Source organism: Neolamprologus multifasciatus, chromosome 2 (assembly GCF_963576455.1).
Source record: "Neolamprologus multifasciatus chromosome 2, fNeoMul1.2, whole genome shotgun sequence".
NCBI lineage: Eukaryota > Metazoa > Chordata > Actinopteri > Cichliformes > Cichlidae > Neolamprologus > Neolamprologus multifasciatus.
In genome coordinates, this window is record NC_140440.1 from 26,138,239 (window position 1) to 26,158,081 (window position 19,843).

Here is a 19,843-nt window from a genome sequence, read left to right on the forward strand (position 1 = left end):
AACAAATATAACTGTGAGCTATATTTTTGGGATATTTATGGCTGTGTATCTTTGCAGCAATCTTCTTCTTTTGGCTGCTTCCTTTAGGGGTCACCACAAGAGATCATCTCCCCCTGTCCCCCAGCATCCTTCTCTATTACGCTGGTGTAAAAGAGAAGTTACTCCTTCACTACATCCATATGAACCTCCTCTGAGGTCTTCCTCTTTTTTTCCTCAGCTTAAACATAATTTTGTATAATATATCCCAGCTCTGCATGTGTCCAAACTATCTCACCTTTGCCTCTCTGACTTTGTCTCCAAACTGCTCAATTTGTGCTGTCCCTAATGTCCCCCAATGAAAATCTGACGATCTTCAGATAAATGCCTGGTCCTGACCCCATGCATTTATTAAACATTTATTAAAAATATATCATTTTCACACATAAATACACTGAAGAACCACACTGAAGAACAACACAGAAATTTATTTTAAAAACACACCTCCATGTTTATTCATGAGTTATACAAGATACGATACATTAAAGTATGTACAAAAGTCTCAACAATGAAATATCAAAAGAGAAAATAATACAAATATTTTAATCTTTCTTCCAATAAAAACCTGCATCGTGTCTTATTGCAAGCCAGCTTCTTCAGACTGGCATTACGCTTCAAGTCAGCCACTGGGTGTCTCTTATGAAAGGTCATATTTATAAAATGGGGTGTGAAGTTATTTTGAAATCCGGCAAGCATGTATAGGTTATCTAAGAGAAGTAATGCCAGCATGCCTGTAGAGGTATGCAGTATGTGCAAGGACATTTGTGAGCACTCTGTGCCAGTGTGCAGCTATCGACATACAGTTTGAATGCATACATTGCTGACAATGAACAAACCATAATCAGTTTTTCTCTTCTGCATCTACAACAGTTCCAAAAAACCCAAAATATCACTTTGCACTCAAAACACTTAAACCGCTGTCTCAAGCTTTAATACCCGTTCAGCATGCAGTTCCAATCAGACTCATAAACTTCAGTTCCAGAGGAGCGTTCGCCTTAAATCTGACGGCCTTTGCTGTTATCGCGCCACATCTTAAACTTACAAAACTGAGCTGTAACAAAGACAATTGAACCCCTCGCTTCATAAACGCGACGATCAAGATGCAGAAACCTTTTAAAGTCCGGCAGTAATAACACAAAAGTCCCAGTGTGTTGCATACCGGCAGCATGCATGCTCATGCACTCTGCAGCTACTGGAGTTGCATGCAGCTGTGCGGTACGCATTCAGCCTGTTCCTCCAGCTCAGGGCAGGGGGTTCCAGCGTTGGCTGGTCGTAAGAGGATGTAACGTGTGCGGTGTCGGACACCGCCCCTGGAGCAGGGACCCAGACACAAACCCCAAGACGACCAGAGCGACACTTCACAGTCCAATGGCGTTGCTGAGAAAGAGATGAGGAAAATATAAGAGACAGACAAAAAGGTGTAGAAGTACTGCGATTTACCACAGAAGCAACTATGCTGTGAGTTTCCTGTAGCATATAAAGGTACTGAGTGCATTCCCATTTTATACTACGATTTAACCAACCAAATACTCATTAAATCACATTTCTATTTATTCAGTAGAGACATAGACTGCTAACCTACTTAAATCGTCATTAGATGTGACTAAATGAACCATAATGTAACTTCAATGCAATGAAAAACACAATAAAACCACATTATGTGTCTCTTTGATTACCTGTGCTCTCCTATCCAATCATTTGCATCGATATTTGGCCTTTCAGCATTAAATGTGTCCAGTGGTCATACCTGAGAAGCGGCGGGGACTGATAGAGTTGGGCAGAATGTGGTTGGACATCGCGGTTTGATGGTCACGTGATCTGCTCTGTCGCATAATCCTTATGCTGGCAATCGGTGGAAGATCCTTCAAGCGTGGATAGTAGAAGGAGTTGGCCGGGTGGTTTGGAAACTGAGAGGTGATCTGGACAAGTCAACAAAGAGCGGTGAGGCATATCTCATCAGGAGAGCCAGCAGATTCTCAAGACAACTTTGAATGGATAATAGCCCACTTTCAGACACATGCTGGGAAAAGATAGATGGTCCGTTACGCAAGAGAGCCTTCTTAACTGAAAAAACAACTTCATGTCAGACATGAGGCCTGCCAAGCAATAACTTAAGTGAAGGAATGATATCCCTTAAGCATGCTGCAAAGTTCTAAAAATAAAAATAAGACAATACAAAAATGTACCTAGAACATAGAGAAGTGTCAGGTTATGAGCACATGATGTACTAGTCCACACTGGAAGCATTCCTACCTTTGTGATGTTTTCTGGAGGGCTGGTGGGGAAGTTGGGAGAGGAGAAAGTGAATCCACTGTCTGTGCCGGCATCATAAGGGTGGAGGTCAACCGTCACTTCCTGTTTCCACTGGTTGCCCTCACAAAGATTTAGGCTGTCCACACCAACAAACCAGTCAGGGCTGGGGATCACCTTCACCATCAGGGACAGCTGTTGATACAAGAGACACTGTTAAGTGAATATTTAAGCTTATAGGCCAGAACTAGTCTTAATCGGTCAAGTCATCGGTTCATAAGCAGATATAAACTGAGTGGCAAAGCTATAAAGTGCTTTAATATTGACAGCATGGATGTCTTTGTGTTGGTGTCAGGGTGGAAAAGCTATCCAAACTTACAGGGCCCAGTGGGAAAAAATAAATGCCACCTAAACCTAAAAAGTGGCAGCAAGAACTGAAATCAAGCATTTGTAATAATTGGCAATAGGTCTTTCAGATTCCTGGGGCTCACCATCTTTGCAGAATTGTTTTAATACAACCCTAGTAAGCGGTCTGTTTATGGTCATCCCAAAGCGGACTAAGGGCTCCATCAGATTTAACTCCAGACTTTGATTAGGCCACTCCAAAACCTTTCTGTTCATTTTTCAGTCATTCAGAGGTTGGTTTGGATAGCATTTTTCACTTCGTTCATAAACAAAATCATTATACTTGGGTTTGACTAATGAAATGTGCACGATGATCTAAAACATGTAAGTGCAACAAATATGCAAAAAAAAAGAAAAAAAGAAAGAAATCAGGAAGGGGCCAGATACGTTTGAAAGAATTGTTCATTATTTTGATTTATTTTCACCCTGCAAAGCATCAGCAGCACTTTGTGTTCAGTCACTATTCTCAGATGTCAGACTATGACGGTGAGCATTATCCTTTTAACATCAGTGATGATGAAAATGCAGTCACATTAATCATTAATTAGTAGTCTAACTCACTATAGCACAAATGTTACACTCAATCCTCTGTTATTATTTCTGTGGTTACAATCAAAAGTCTAACTATGGAATTCTGGATGAGAAAAGGCTGATCGAAGGCTCTTTGGGGAAGAAAAGACAAACAATCCATAAAAAACAATAAATCTGATCCCATCAGCACAGCAATATTTTGTTATAATGCTTCTTGTCTTTTAGTACAGTCTAAACCGTAATTACGTAGACAGCCAGGCTCTTTTTGTTCATCAGGCTCTGTGCTTTAGAGCATCCACTTTGTTCTAAAATAATGCTAAAAACATCCCAGCTTTAATATGTAATAGACATGATATACTTATATTTCCAAATTACAGGGCCCAGATTTTCGGGGGTTCAACAGCAATTGGACATTTGGCTACCAAGTGTGTTACATTTAAAAATTAGTATATGTACTAAAGAGTTTAGACTGACAAAAAGTGCTTGTCAATATAAGTAAACAACATGGTCTTCCAGAATGATCAGAGATAGTTGGCTTGACAGATCAACAGACAGGCATGCGCGCAGTAACACTCTCAGAAATAAGCTTACAGTATAAGTCCATTTTTGTCCTGATAGGTATTATCTACACGAAGTTATTGCCTAAGCAACATTTCTGGACCTTAAGGCAGCTTTTCAGGGGCCAAAAAGAGTACATATTTTCACTTTTAGGGTTTGTGAGGCAGATTATGTTCAGTTTCTTTAGTATCCAAGTCCTTTAATGTAATCAATTAGATTATGTTCACCTGTGACTCATTTTCTCTCCAGGTGTTTCCGCTCTGCTTCAATCTTCCGTCTGTGTATTTATAGTGCTGCCTTCCCTCTACTGTCAATGTCACTGTTAACTTTACACAATACAAGTTGCTGTTCTCTGGTTTTTAGTGTCTTCTAGCCCCAGGGAGTTTTTACTATTCATTGACTTTGTTTCTCTTTTGTGGTTTGCCTCACAAACATCATCAGCTTAACAAAGGGCTTGCCGTTTGCTCCTGCATGTTGGGTCCTTCTTCACCACACACTAACACCCACAAAAACATGAAGCAATAACTCTGAGTAAAATGCAACTGAGATATATAAAATTAAAGGTTTATTTATTCAAATAATTGTATATATTGTATATATGCACCAAAGTGATGCATACGTTACTGTGTAATCTGCTCACTGAAGACCAGATTAAAGCTAAAGGTAACTCACAACAGGCCAGGACAGAAGGTTTCTGCAGAAAAGGTCCAGGGGAGCACGTAGACATCTGTGTGTAAGGACTTCAGAAAACCACTGTCTCTCAGTGTCGTGTCTGCATCTTTGTTTAGTGATTCATGTTTCCTGTTGTCTTTTGTGTGTGCAGCTTTGCTCCCCCTGTCTCGTTAGTCCAATCCCTCCCAGCTGTGTCTCCCTGATGCCCATTCCCTGATTACCACCCTGTGTATATTAGCCCTGTGTTTTCTCTTGCTCAGTGTCGTGTCGTACCATCAGATTATGCCTGTGTGTTTCTGCTCTCAGTATTCAGCAGTCACTTCATGTTTTGTTTTCGTGCCAGCAATGAAGCAGAGGTTTTGAGTTGTATTCAGTGTCCGAGTCTCGCATTTGCATCCTCCTCTCCATCCGCCTGCACAGAGCCCTGACAACCACTCGCTGTGGATTTCCAACAAGATTTTGTCTGACTTTGTGCATATCTGTAAAATTACTTGTAAAACCTAAACTTGGGCTCTCTGTGTTAAAGTGGATACGTGTGACTGTCCAAATGCTCACTGCGTGAACTATATTACAGGAATCATTCTGCAGAACTATAAATGCATTAAGAATGACATCACGCACAAAAACACAGCTGATCTCAGGATTTATAGCTCTAAAACTTATAAATGCATGTGAGCTCATGAGCTTACTCAGTTTCCTGTGCAGGGTTAAACTGTGTGTTCTCTGTGATGGATGTTTCCTGAGTGCCGGTGACCTCATACAGGAAGTGGCCTGGAGGTCAGCACACACCGAGGTCACAGATGACCAGAAAAAAGCACATCTGAAAACGCCTCCTCACTCAAGGGCCGATATTTGAGGACCTTGGCTAAGCTGCTCAGTCTCAGGGAGGGATTGGTGGGCTTGGCTGGCTTTTGATGGATAGGAAAGGGTGGCCTGGAGGATGTGTGTGTGTGTGTGTGTGGGGGGGGGGGGGGGGGGAGCTGGAGCAGAAATCAAACTAGTGAAAAGAGACTCAGACAAGAGGGTAGGTAGAGTCAGCATGACACACGAAGTCTGTTTCTTGGCTGTAATTCATGCCAGAGAACAGAAAAAAACAAATCAGAGGTCACACTCTTGCTTTTATGAATCTACTCATCCACTCTTTCCTTTCTTCCTCCCTTTATTCTGCAAACACCGCTCCTTCATCGTCCTCTTTTTTCAGCCTCCTCTGAAACAGCAGCTTTTCCAAGAAATCATTCTGCTATATCCATCGGGCCACTCAGCAAGGATGTCTTCTCAGGGGTATTCCTCGTCAGCAGCTTGATCAGTCCGCGGATGTTTTGCAACGCACGGGCCAGGAAGTGTCTCCAAAGCACAGACGGTTTCAAATCTCCCATGACCCCTCTCACTTTTTTCCCCAACCCATCAAAAGAAACAGCATAGTCATCCCTGAAAGCATGCGACTCTGTCACCTGAATACTTGCTCTCAAAAAGCGCTGAATTTCACAACGGGGCTTATTCGTTGTAATCTGTCTGTTTTAAATTACACACCAAGAGCAGAAGAGTCATGAACAGTGGAGATGGAAATCATATGTGTTTGGGATTTTTTTTTGCTTTTTAGGTCACTGAGTATGAATGTTTTGGTTGTTTGGAAGAGAATGGATGGTATTTATAAATGAGCGTGCGGGAGAAACAGACAGAGAAGCACAATAGCAGACTGAGCAGATGACAGCTTCACATCATTCACGTGTGTTCAGCACAAACCCGCCGATGTCACGCTTTCCTTTGCCGTTCTGCTCACAGGTCTAAAAACAGACCATTTAAAAGCAGCCACAGGCATCATATACCTAGATGACAAGCTGCTAAGCTGCTGTCCATGACTCGTACTTACCAACGATGCCCTCCGACCAGGTTGTTTATGATTTTTTTAAGGTCCTCGGGTTCAAGCAGTGCGACAGGCAATAAACAAATGTAGGTCACCAGACTTTCAGGCAGACACACACCTATTCCTAAAAGCTCCAGTAAAATGTCCACCCTCTCCTCTACACCTTTTTCTTTCTTGTTCATCAGCTGCGTATGCCTGACTCATAACGGGGTTATTTTATTTCGAGTTGTAACTTTTCCACATGGCCATGCTTCAAATCCTTTGCCTTTGTTTAAGGCCCGGCTCCTAAATTTAACCCGAGCCTCAACAAAGAGTCCAACCGTGACTTTTGCTCCCACACTCGGTCACCATTCAAGATACGCAGCACTATCCAGCAATGAGTAAAGCCACAACCTTAAATATGGCTCATGTGGGACCCCAGCGGTATCCTCCACAGCTGGTTCTTTAGTGCAACAGTTTCACATTGTGTTTCCTTAGAAAAGGATTTTCCCTGCTAAGCTGCAGTACAGGTAATCTGACACAGAAGAAAAGAAAAGTTTGCAAAAAAAAACAATCTTGGTAAACATTTACTTAATTTGGTTCACTCGGGTGGCTGAAGTCACATGAAGATGCTCTGATCACCTGGGATCACTTTAAGGTTGAGCACACGGGTAAAATGATCAAAGCAACCATTAAATGTTGGTGTAGAAGAGGCATGGGAGCATATGTTATTATTCTTGTCTGCTTCCAAAATATGGAGCCAGTTGAAAGCTTAAAGCAGGTAAACTGTTATCTACAAAAGCAGCTGACATTTTCTTGTCTTTATTGGACCATGGGCGAAGTGTAAAAGCAGTGTGCTGCTCTTTATATAGTGGGTGTCATCTAGTTGTTGTTCTAGTTGTATTTAATTTCATCATCACATGAAGATATCATAACGTTTGCTGTACTAATTTATCAAACTTCTTATCTAACGCTAAGAAAACAGGCAAATGTGTTTCCAGAAACAGCTCCCTGTGCTGCGCGTCATCATGGGTCCGCAGCAGACAGAGCACAGACCTTGCAGGATGGATGTGGGCGTTTGTGGCTGCAGAGCTGAAGCACTTCAGCTAAACGTAGGCTGATTGGATAGTGGAAAGAAGTGGTGAAGTGTTTAATCAGAGCAGATGAACGTGGATGTTATGGAGAGGCTGGTCACCAGATGACGGAATAGGTTTAGCCCAGCAGATGGTTTGTGTGACTTACTGCGTCTGAGTATTTATGAAGGTAAATTTGTGCCTACCAGTGAACTCCGGGGATGAATAAGCATCTCTGTGGAGCTGTGCCCGATGCCGTTGGGGATGCCAGCCGTTCGGTACATGGCGCCGACCACGCGCTTCTTCCTGGCCTCCTTGGCTGTTTTCATCAGCTCCACCGTCACTCCGAGTTCAGCGAAGCTCTGAACCCCTGCGCTGGCTGGAGCGCCCTCCTCCCATAGCCGAAAATGACGATTATGGCTGACCGCTAAAGAGAGAAAAGAAAGTGAAGAAAGAGGAGATGACAGGAGTAAGATGCTTATTCACTGGAATGCATATCAATGTCAGCGAAGCACCACAGAGCCTCAGCCAGACGATGAGATCATTTCCACCAGTGGAGCCTGCATGTATTTCTATGGCTCTTTCCTCCTTCCTGCACTTAAGCATTTAATTCTAAAGGAATTGCCCACATGCATGTCTTTGGCAATATTGCAAGGTTACAGTTACGTCTTTTCTCCATCTATCACTGAAGAAACCACAACACTGCTGCCAGGAGGTAGGTCAGGAACTCGGATTGGCAGCCAGATGGTGGATAAAATAATAAATTCATAACTTTTACACTTGCTTTTTCTGATACGTCGGGTCCGTGAGCATTTGCCTCACATTCCTATGTTTTGTTGTGGCTATCTATGAAATCGCTTTGAATGGAGACACTGATTTAGGCTGAACTGTTTGTACCACAGCTTCTGGAGCTACGTTGTTGAATCCCACAGAGCTAATGGCCTGGGCCGGTGGTTTTAAGGGCAAAGTAAGGTTAGCCAGAAACACGTTGACAAATGCTCTGATGGTTCTGCATTACCTCACTTTTCAGACCCGTGTACAGGCGCACGCACTCCAACGCATTTAAGTTAAAACGCCGAGCCACACACACGCATGATCTGCCCAGCACACTTCACACACTATCTTGTTTCTTTCCAAACTGCGATTACTTCACGCTTAATTACATTACCATCCTAACAAACTTCCCACAAGCGTCATTGAAACTTGATAACCCATCACGTTTGAGCCCTATCAAGACATTAAATCCCATTTCCCTCTAATTCTCTTGAGTATTTATTTTTGGCTATGACAAACTCCATTCCTCCTTTATTCTGTTGGCCGTCAGACCTTCTTCAGGTTGTTGGGTTTTTTTTGTGCGGTGACAGATTTCATCCCCAGTCTTCTTTGTGTCCCCCTGCTGCAGACTCTGAGGCTACTGAGGTCTTTGTTTTTCTTTTCTTGTGACAAAGTTCAATCCCCGGTGCCCAGCACCCTGGAACATTAAAAGCCATTATGGGTGTGTCAGAATCTCTGATGCCTCTGTCTATATGGAGTAAGTAGGACATCATCCTCTGGCAAAGCAGTCGAGCACCAATGGGAGACCTGGAAACCAGACAAAACTGCAGCCACCACACAGCAGTCCAAGACGCCGCACACACAGATGTGCAGACATCTGCCATCCATCCATCCACAATGTTTGTTTTTTGCTTTTTTTAAAAGAGGGAGAATATAAGGTTGTATTTGGTTCTGCTTCTCCTCCTCCTGGCTCCGAGGTGAGTGGTCTGACCCCACCACACCCCAACTATCATCACCCACCTTCAGCAGCCCCAAACTCACCACTCCAGTCTTTACCGCCAACACTGTGGTAAACCAGCGGAAATGTGGGAAGGAGAGTAGGACTGACTCGAAGAAATAGAGAAATATTAAAGATACGGCTGAAGAGAAGTTAGAGAAACAAAGAGAAACGCTACCATCTGGGAGCATTTAGGTTGTTTTTCTTGTTGCTCTCAACTTTTTGCTGTTTTGCTCATTAACATCTCTAACCTCTTTTTGTATGCAGTTGTGCATGAAGCTCCTTGATGAGGAACAAAAAATAAATAAACTGCCCTTGGGTGAAGCAGAAGTTGCTTCAGTGTGACTGCTCGTCCAAAATGTCCTTAAATCTCACTGTGAATGTGATTTGTGCATTTTGATTGGCTCACCTGTTACACAAAAGCTTTACATCGGTAAAATCTTAACTGCTGAAAATAAATGGAAAAAAAAATACTGTGACTCTTTGCTGCTGTTGCGAATCTGAAGTAATAGTCCACATGCAATGGACTATCAGGTGTCACAGTAAAAATTTCCATTTAACATGGATGATTTTCCAGTAACCCGTGTTTCCACCCCCATGGGTCTTTCTCACCTATGAGTTTGGACCACTGTGCAGGGGGTCGGAACAGTGGATACTGCTTTGGGAAAGCCTGAGGGCTCCAGTGACCAGTAAAGACCAGGATGTAGGAAGCAGGACTCTTGGCTGTGCATTCTGTCCCAATAAGCGGTCGCAAAGGCCCAGCAAATGTGAAGCAAAGCTTCACGAGTACGAGAAGGAGCTGCTGCAGCCAGCCACAGGTCAGGTGCTCTGATGACGTCATCTGCAAGAAATGGAGAAATGAAATGAAAAAAAAAAAAAACAACAAAAAAAAAACATTAAAGTCTTTCTCCCTGCTCTGTGCACAATCATTGTAAAAAGAAATAAATAAATCACTGTGGAAAATGGCATGAACAAAAAGCTGCTGAACAAGTCTACCGTAAACTCTGTGACATATAATCTTTGTACGTGGGCAAGTAAATGAAAAGATCGCAAGACGAACATTTAGGAAACCAAACCCAGACAATCCCGGAAAATCAGTATGAGTGGGAAAATTCCATATCCCAGCCCTGATATCAAAACACAGCCTTTTTATCAAAGACCAAAGCCCAATGAACTCCCTGACCCTTAGGCTTCCTATTAAAGAAACTCTCCCATTTCTTTGGTCCGGCCAAGAGACTTCTGACAAAAAGCCAGTTTCTGGCTACACGTTGTAATGTCTGCTGTAGACGCCGCCTTTAAATAAAACAACATCTCTGAGGATGGATACAAATTTCTGTCTGCTCTACTGATCTCACCAACTGACCATCCGCTGACCACCAGCTGCTGACTCAGACTCACACTCTATTAAGAGGCAGAGGGGCGACGGGGGCATGACAAATGCTCAAAATGCATTTCAGTTCCATAGGTCACAGTCTAGAAACCCCCATTTGTTTTGAACTCTTTGTGATTTTTACATTCATGATAACAATATTATTGGGAAATCCACAGAAATTCTGGTGAAAATGCCTTTAGTTGAATTTATTTTTAAATTTATTGTGTTTTGTTTTTCTGTTTTTTTTAATGAGTCTACCACTGTGGAGAGATAATCTGTTATCTCTAACAAAGTAGCCAACAAAGTAGTCACTACATCCGTCCTCTCAATTTTCTGTTTTATAGCAATAATAACATTATTCACTTTGTTGGAGTGTTGGCCTGGTATTTACTGTCATTGGACGAGCAGAAGAAAATGGATGGCTGTGAATTATAAACTCTCTCCACCACAACTACTTCTATGTTGCATACTGAGGGTAAACAAGTAGTGTTGTCTTTACTTTGTTTTTCAAGATTATTACAAAAAAATCTCAGCTCAACTTCCAACTTTGCAATCAAACCAACTATAAAAACCAGATAAACTGCTGGAACAGCTGTTCATTAGCAGAAGTACAGAATCGGCCAATCACAGGGCAAGAATTCTGTGCATTTCTGTGCAGACATAAAATAGAAAGGCAAAATTAAAATTGACTTTAATAACTACTTGTTACAACCAAGGTATGCAGAAGAGTAACTCTGAACCTTGAAGCTGAAAGGCTACAGCAGCAGAAAACCAAATTGGGTGCCGATTTTGTCAACTAAGAACAGGAAGTTGAGGATAAAATTCATAGAGCTCACCAATACTGAACAACAGCAAACTGGAAAAATGTTGCCTGGTCTAATAAGTCCCAATTTCTGCTGCAGCTTTCAAAAGGTAGAGTCAGAATTTGGTGTAAATAACATGAAAGCATGGAACCATCCTGATCTGAATCAACAGTTCAGGCTGGCTGTGGCTGACACCCTTTGGGCTCCTTCATACCAACTGAGCATTGCTGTTGATCATGTCCATCTGGGTGCTTCCAGCCATGTCACAAAGCTCAAATCATCTCCAAATGGTTTCTTGAACATGACAATGAGTTCACTGTATTCAAATGGCCTCCACAGTCACCAGTTCTCAATTCAATAGAGAAACTGTGGGATGTGGTGCAACAGGAGATGTACAGCCAACAAATCTGCAGCAACTCTGTGATGCTGTTGTGTCAACATGGATCAAAATCTCTGAGGAACGTTACCAGCACCTTGTTGTATTTGTGCCATGAAGAATTAAGGTACTTCTGGGAGCAAAACAGCAAGTAATGAAGTGGCCAGTACACAAAAAGGAAAGACACACGGGGGCAGTGCATTGAAAACCTGAGCAATTGCAAAGGTGGGAAACACACAAGGGCAGGAAGTAGAGGATTAGGAAGCGGATTCTCACAGTGAAGAGGGCAGCATTTGTGTTTGCTGCCAGCTTTCAAGGGTAGCTGTAATGACAGAATTTTGAGCAACTGGCATAGCCTTACTGTTGAACTCTTAATGGCAAAGAAAGAGCCCCACTGTCAGAAGAGTTAAAGAAGACGAGCAAGAAGAGCGGCAGAAAATCAATAGTTGGATTCAGAAGGAAATTCACAGCCTCGGGACCCAAGAGGATTCAAAAGCAATTTTTAGCTGCCATTATTTCTCCTAAATAAAAGAACAACCCTGCAGTACTGTGTGTCATAGTGTGCACGTACCAATTTACATCTAAATTTGCTCCAGATCTGGCTTTTTGATTCCGCTTTCAAAATGTGATCTTACAATTATTCCCAAATACCGTCCTAATCCAAACCGGCACCTAGATTAGATGGCCCCAAAGTCATCAACATGCTTCACTGAGTCAAGCATTTCAAGGGAAAATACACAAAATGACATCACCTCACTTATTTTGTTTTATTTGCAGATCTTTTAGCTCCGTCTCCAGTGTGTAATTTCGAGGCAGATCTTTTTTTTCTGTTTGTGTGATACAGAAAGGGAGAGTGGCATTTGTATGAGTTACTATAGTATAACTAAAACTCCAAGCAGCTGCAGAATGCAGACAGTTAAATTTGGGCAAGTCAAAAACCCACACATGTGTATGTAACACCCCCCCCACACACACACACACACATGTGTATGTAACACCCCCCCCACACACACACACACACACACAACATTCATGTCCTGCTGCACATTGTCAGTGAAGTCTATTTTCAGGGGTCAGATAGTATTACTCTGCCAATATAGCTGCAAAACTCCAACTCTGACACTTTTCTGACCGCGTCCTCGCAGCGTGTTTTATCCATTCCCCGTCTCCATTAAACGTCTCCGCTGCACTGTTTAAATGCCAGCTGTAAAAGATACCCCACATATGTGACACACAGAGGTCCCGCTTTGATCGTGCAGCTCAGTCATCACCTCACTGACTGCTGCAGCTTGGCTGGAGGCAGATGAAGCTTCAGGATGAGAAGTATGGGTCTCCTTCCAGAGAGTAACTTCAGCTTCTTATCTTATCTTTGTGACTGAAGCTTGTGTGTGGAAATTCATGACCTGGACCCTGCAGGCTTTAACATCAGCATGTGAACTTGGTAACTTTGACTGTCCTGTCTGCTCTCTCCACTATGTTTATTAGAGAAAAGGAGGTAAACACTGTGACAGGGTGATGCAAACACTTACTTAAACACTCTGGACGCAAAAGATACAAATTTTTTTTGTCTGAATATGATCTTTTATTCTGAAATTATTTGTTTCTGATCAACTCTGACCTGCTCTACAGTGAGACTGGTTTATTTGACCCTCTTACGCTCCTTTTGAATTCATCCCATTGACCCCGTAACACACTAAAGAGACATTTCTTGAATTCCCACATGGACACGATGAGCTTTATCGGTCAGCACGCAGACACACTACCAGCTGATGCGTGCTGCTGCAACGCATGCAGAGATAATAGCTTCTTCTTTTTTTAAAAAAATACACATAAAAGACACAAAAACCGTCAAACACGCAGTTACATGCACGCACACAATTTAGATGTGCACTCACCAGTCTGCACAGACAGACAAACACAGCAGTTTTTCTGTCAGGCACGAGACACAATAAAACAAGGGGATGTGGCGCAGAGCCAAACTTAAGCGGCTGCCGCCCTCCGGGCACATTTACTGTGCAATTAAAATGGCTTCAAGCAGAGATAATACACACATTCACCTCAGCTCATACACAAAGGCATTCGGTTGTCAACACAAAAGCACAGATTTGTTCACGCAGCCAGAGGTATGTTTGTTTTTAACAAGAAAATGGAAAGGGGATAATTTGCTTTTGTGGCCAAGATTTTTCATGCAAATCTTTTACGGGGCAACGGCCGGTTTAGGAGTTTGCGTCGAGAAGGGAGACACATCAGTCTGTCTTAAATTAGCCTACTTCTACGCAACCATTTCATTCATTCGTGCATACAAAGAGAAAACGCAGCGAGATGTGCATCACATCAACGGCAGGTCTGAAACTTTCACTGCTTCTCGTGTAGCAGGAGGGGAAATTATGACACCTGGTACAAAAGAAAAGTGAGGAGGATATGGATTTATAATATGAAAAAAGAAGAACTAAAAATCAGCTGTGAAACAGAAAAATAAGCATCTAGTCGAATCATTCCTGCAAGGGAAGAGTTCGGTGATGGGAAATCGATTCATCTCTTTATTTACTTGAATATTTCAATCACTGCCACTTAACACAAATCTGCTACATTTCAGAGAGAATAGTGTGATTATTAGATACTTTACTAGCTAGTAGCAAGATCACAAATTAGTTTTGTGTACAACCAACCTTCAGTCTGGGCTTTTTAAATGCATGCAGTATAACGTAACGCTGAATTCTGCAGAATTAGATACTTTCAATTGAAATTTGATGCATCATATCAAATTTCAATTGAATTCAATATTCAATGATCAATATTACATTATATTTCAGAGGCAATAATGACAAGGTTAAAATTATACATTTACTTAAGCAAGATTCTCCATTAAAGTGGGTATTTGGGTTAAACTCACCCAGGTTTTCTGTGCAGTGAATGAATGAAGTCGCTCAGTGTGTGTTCCCTACCTGTGCTGGATTATCAGTGACAGAGAGAAGCTGCAGCAGACTCACAGAGAGGGTACAGCTCCACTTGCTCCCTATTGTAACCGGTTTTCTGGTGCAGCCTTATCAACCTCTATCCCTCGGTTGCCCGTCTTTATCTCTTTCCAAATTTCTCTCCTCCTCCCTTCTCCGTATCTCCTCATGTTACCCTCCTCTTTCTCTCTTCCTTTCTCCTGCTTTCTCCTCCCCCTCCTCGTTTTTTTTTCCCTTTTCCTCCCCCTACCTCTCCTTGTATGGAAAGGCAGTTAACAGCCTCACTCCTCTCCCCTCTTTTCTCCCTCTTAGCCTCTCTCGCTATTCTTTCAGTGGCTGTGTAAATTCAACAGGCACATTGCTGACAAGGTAATCAACACCACCTTGGCCTCTCTCTCTCTCTCGTCATACCCCGTTCAGCTCTATGTATTATCTTGCCCCAGTTTTTCAGCTCAAGCTGTCAGACTTGAGAGGTGTAGAGTTGCTGAATAATGGCAGTAAATTAGAAAGAGAAAGAAGCGGGGCTTCATGCACAGACATGCAACCTGGATAACAGATGAGCTCAGTCTGGACAGAAGCATGGGCTTTTATTTCTGCAGTGAATGCACTGATTGGACACCGCAGATAACCAAAGAGTTTAAAGTGGTTCCTGTCTTCTTTTTTTCCCGCCCCTTTCAAATAGTTCTCCTGTCCTGTGGCCTATCCAGCTGTGATCTCAGTTGAGGAACCCCATTTCCTCAGGTCAGAGTGTCTAAGTATGTGTGTATATATGAGAGAGTGAAAGAGATGTGTGGCCACCAGGTCCCACAGCTGGTAGACACATGGACGACCAGGGAGGTTTCTGTTGCCGGCCGCCACAAACTTATCAACGTGTCAGAGGCTGAAACTAAATAAGACTGTTTGTATGCGGTGCAACAAAGCAGCCTACGTTTCATCAATACACACACCCTGCTTGGGCTCAGTGTGGACCGAGCCTTGCCACTCTCAAGACACGTGCTATCAGCTTGACCTGGCAAACATCAGCCAGAGCAAGAAGAAAACAGAGGCAGCCACGTCACTATATAACCTTAAACCTTCCTGGAATAAGAAGGGATGAAGAGGCGAGGGCAGAGGAAGAGTGGGGTTAGATGTGGATCGGGTAACAATTTGGACTTTGTGTCCTGCAGTTATAAACAATCACGCAAACACCATCAACCCATCTGTTTCCACTACTACTTCCTCACCAGCTCTATCTATCTATCTATCTATCTATCTATCTATCTATCTATCTATCTATCTATCTATCTATCTATCTATCTATCTATCTATCTATCTATCTATCTGTTCATGCTGATGCTGTTGAAAGTAGGTTACGGGAAATAAGCATGACTCCCTTGCTACTGCCTGCTGATTAATGACAGTGAGCTTAGCATCCAGACTGACTTACCGCGTTAATGTGAAATGTCAGTGACACTCTATCAGCTGCACAGGTGTGCATGCATGCATACAATTAAACACACTGCACCCACAAAACGACCTCAGTTTTGAGCCCACATTGGGAGGTATGCCGGTGGACACTGACACACGTGTGCCTGCAAACCTATGTGGGAATTGATGACTGCTTACATTACCATAACACACGCAGAGCTCACGGTTAAGCTGCACTCTCCAGCGCACACACACACTCAAAAAGTCTCGCTTTAGGACACCGGATACAGCAGCGTATTTGCCTGACTGACGCAAATTGGCAAGATAGCTGGAGGTTTTCTTCCTGTCGATCACGTGCTCACGTCAGTGCTACACGAGCCAAGCGAGTAGGGCAATGAAAGGAAAACCGTGAGCTAATCACAGAGCGTTGTGCGTGGGACATACTAGATCCACTGTGTCAGCCTCACTGCCATGAACACTCTGCGCCCCTATAACAGGACCGACAGGAGGAAAGAACAGCAGGGAGAACAGATGGATTACACCGATACACGGTGCATGAGACCAAAACCAACAATGTGTTCATCCATCTCTCAACTCCTCAGCACATCTTTACCCTCCCTGTGCCACGTAGCTCAAACCCATTTATCCCTGCAAGAGATAAATATTTAAAAACAAGTCACAAATATATACTCGTTCCCTAAAACACATGGGTGTGGAGATGTTACCGATCAAAGAGGAGTTGGCACGACAGAACAGAACATTTTGGTATAGGTTTCGATGTTTTGCAAAATGAAAATAAAAACAGAATCCAATGGTTTTTAAATCATCTAAAATACTTTAAATAATTGAAATGTGAAAACTGAGAAATTTGTTTATTTCTTTGACCCAAAAAACACACACTTTGAAGAGGCTGTGACAGGGTCATGTTTACCCCTGTGTTACATCAGCTCATCTTTTAACAACAGTCTATAAGAGTTCATGAACCGAGCAGAGCGACTGCACTAGCTTTGCAAAAAATGTATTTCCCAGTCTTGCTTGACAGAAGATGTTAGGTTCTCAACAGGGGGACTCGGGGCCTTTGATAAAATGTATTACTCATTTATAAAGACACATACGGCTGATTTCATCTGTCCCCAAACAGACCCTGATTCACTGCAATGGTAAGAAAGACCAGTGAAAATTTGTGATCAAACACCACCTCAGATTTCAAAGTGTGAATACATTCTCAGAAAGGGGGTCGACATCTTTAAAAATTACACATATTTTGAAAAGTACTCCAAAGAACCAAAATTTTCACAACAGTCATTATGTATGTCCAACCTTTGGACCACGATTTTTTAATACAAATTGTAGATCTGCATGATTTGTGCTGATTTGAGATGGAGTGACCCATAATTACCTCAGAGCACCGTAAATGATGAACTGAAGCAGGGCATCTTGTTTTTTACGTCTTGTCTTTGAATTTGTAAATTGTTATTTGTCCTTTTGAAACCCATTTTACTATACTTGACATTATTTTCAGTATTTTTTTTTATTTACATAGATATATCACATGTGTAGCATTCATTAAATTGTTTAGTAAGTTTATTTAATTGTTTAGTAATAAGAACAAGATCGCGGATAGAAGCGGGTGAAATGGACTTCCTCCGAAAGGTGGCCTCTCCCTTACAGATAGGGTGAGAAGTTCGGCCATCCGGGAGGGGCTCAGAGTAGAGCCGCTGCTCCTCCACATCGAAAGGAGCCAGCTGAGGTGGTTCGGGCATCTGACAAGGATGCCTTAATGGCGCCTCCTGGGTGAGCTGTTCCCGGCACGTCCCATCAGGAGGAGACCCTGGTGCAGAACCAGGACATGCTGGAGACTTTTCTTTTTCTCATTTAGAATTTAATACAGCTGTATTTTCTAAATTCTGTATGCTTTACATTGTTTTGTTGTTTTTACTTACGTTTTGCACATTATCTCAAATATTTAAGTTATGTTATCTGTGATAAAGTCCCCTGTATTAGCAAAGTGATGTTTTTTTTTTTTTAACAAAGTTGAAGTCTATGGCGAAGATAAATTAACTATCTCAGAGTACCAGAGTACTGGATTCATTCATTTTTAATGGAAAGCAAAACTGATATCTTACTGATTCAGTTAGAAAAGAATGAAATTACTCCAAAGATGCCAAACAGCTTTGAAGATAAGATCCCTCCACATGGGGGGACATCAATCTGCCAGACTAATTTATCATAAGGGCAAGCACGCAACCAATATGAGACACATGTGGGTCCGTCAAACCGCTCCCCTGTATAACCAGAAAGACCCCAAACAGTTTTATTTCTTAACGTTTTCAACTCTGTATCTAAGACCTCTGTGTTGTTTTCTTTTCCACTCAAACCTGCAGACGACTCGTTTTAGAGAGCAGTTAAATGAAATTACTGACCTTGCAGAAGCAGGGCAGGAACCAGTTCTCACATTTTACTGGCCTGACCTGAAGGACTCCCTCCTCCTCTGAACTAAACAAACAAATAAAAAAAATGTGTTGGCACAGCATGGGAACTGACAGATGTCGCAATGGTGTGTTTGAAGTGTGTGTGAATCAGGTCTGGTAAATAATACCGTTGGCACCCTGGGCCTGCTTCATCTGCACACATGGTTACATAACACAGTATATGCTTGTCACTCTCTTAAACAAAAACAGTAAGTAGGGCTGATACTACCTCTGATGACTGATAATAACTTTGTAGTTCTGTATGAACTGCAATTAAATTTGGTTGATTTTATTTGAACCATAATTTAACCAAGAAATTTTAGAAAATAGACTAAAACCTCTTTTTCTTTATACATCTATCTTCCAAAACAACAACAATCAGGTATAGCTGCTAGCATGCTAACATTATTGAGCTAAAGTGGTACATATGGTTACTATTAAACCTTGAAAACTAACTTTTTAAGGAAAAAAAAGCCAAGACCCAACCTAGCTATACAGTAAAATAATTCTAAAAAGCACATAAACAGCTGAAATTGAGTCACTTTTGATTATTGAGGCAAGATGCTCAGAGCTACATTAGCCGATACTAGCATAGTAGCTGCTTTGTTGGTAGTGTGGGTGCCAGGAAAATGTGTGCTGTTATTAAAATATCTGTAAACTTACATGGAAATACATCAGTATGTAAGACAAACACAGAGTTTGTGCAGTTTGAACACTCAAAGTCAGTATTTGGCAACTTAATTCTTCAATACAGTCTGAAATTTCTTAGGCTGCTTCGAAGCTCTCCAGCTCTTCTCTTTTTTGGATATTGACTGCCTTTTGTTCTGTTTTCTGTCAAGATGAACCCATAGTGCTCAATAATGTTGAGACCCGGGCTCTGGGGAGGCCAGTCCATGACTGATGGTGTTTCACTGTTTTTCCATCTAAGTATGTTTTAATTGCATCGGCAGAGTATCTGTGATCATTGCTAAAAAAATGAAGCTGTTGACAGTCTGATGCTCGCCAGATGGCATTGCATGGTGGATCAAATATGACCGTAATTTTCTGTTCTCCAATGCTATTGGCTGAAATGCAGCTCTAAACCTCTGTGCCTCCACCACGTTTTCAAGATGGCTGTTGACACTCACTGGTGCGCCTCTTTTTTGGCATCCTCTGACAGTGAACCAAGAATTTTAAATCTGGATTCATTACTCCACAAGACCTGTTGGCACTGATTTTTAGTGCAGTTCTTGTGTAATTCAGCACACCTCAGCCTTTTCTCCCTGCTTATTTTCCTTCTGTGAACAGTAGATGGATCAGCTGAAGGCCCAAATGAATCTTT

The 19,843-nt window shown here is 42.2% G+C and overlaps 1 protein-coding gene across 3 annotated transcripts; it reads right to left on the bottom strand.

Moving 5' to 3' along the window:
- Positions 1–447: 447 nt before the first annotated feature.
- spon2a (spondin 2a, extracellular matrix protein) lies at positions 448–18,715 on the bottom strand. 3 transcript variants are annotated; one of them, XM_085180070.1, is made up of 6 exons: positions 18,475–18,715; positions 9,752–9,980; positions 7,575–7,795; positions 2,290–2,481; positions 1,784–1,955; positions 448–1,413 (listed from the first exon to the last, which is right to left on the bottom strand). In XM_085180070.1, the coding sequence occupies exons 1-6, from the start codon at positions 18,583–18,585 to the stop codon at positions 1,226–1,228; spliced, it is 1,113 nt and encodes a 370-aa protein (XP_085036196.1). In that variant the 5' UTR covers positions 18,586–18,715; the 3' UTR covers positions 448–1,225. The 3 variants fall into 3 exon arrangements, with proteins under 3 accessions (XP_085036196.1, XP_085036215.1, XP_085036207.1); XM_085180089.1 differs by lacking the exon at positions 18,475–18,715 and adding an exon at positions 14,681–14,780; XM_085180081.1 differs by lacking the exon at positions 18,475–18,715 and adding an exon at positions 14,636–14,770 and having other exon boundaries at positions 449–1,413.
- Positions 18,716–19,843: the final 1,128 nt, after the last annotated feature.

Bases quoted from the DNA above. Each gene is read 5' to 3' on its own strand.
- spon2a (XM_085180070.1), bottom strand. From the start codon at position 18,585: ATGCTGTGCCAACACATTTTTTTTATTTGTTTGTTTAGTTCAGAGGAG. The intron at 9,981-18,474 runs GTCAGTAATTTC...CATTTCTTGCAG, and splicing joins TCCTGCCCTGCTTCTGCAAG to ATGACGTCATCAGAGCACCT. The intron at 2,482-7,574 runs GTAGGCACAAAT...TTGTATCAACAG, and splicing joins TTCATCCCCGGAGTTCACTG to CTGTCCCTGATGGTGAAGGT.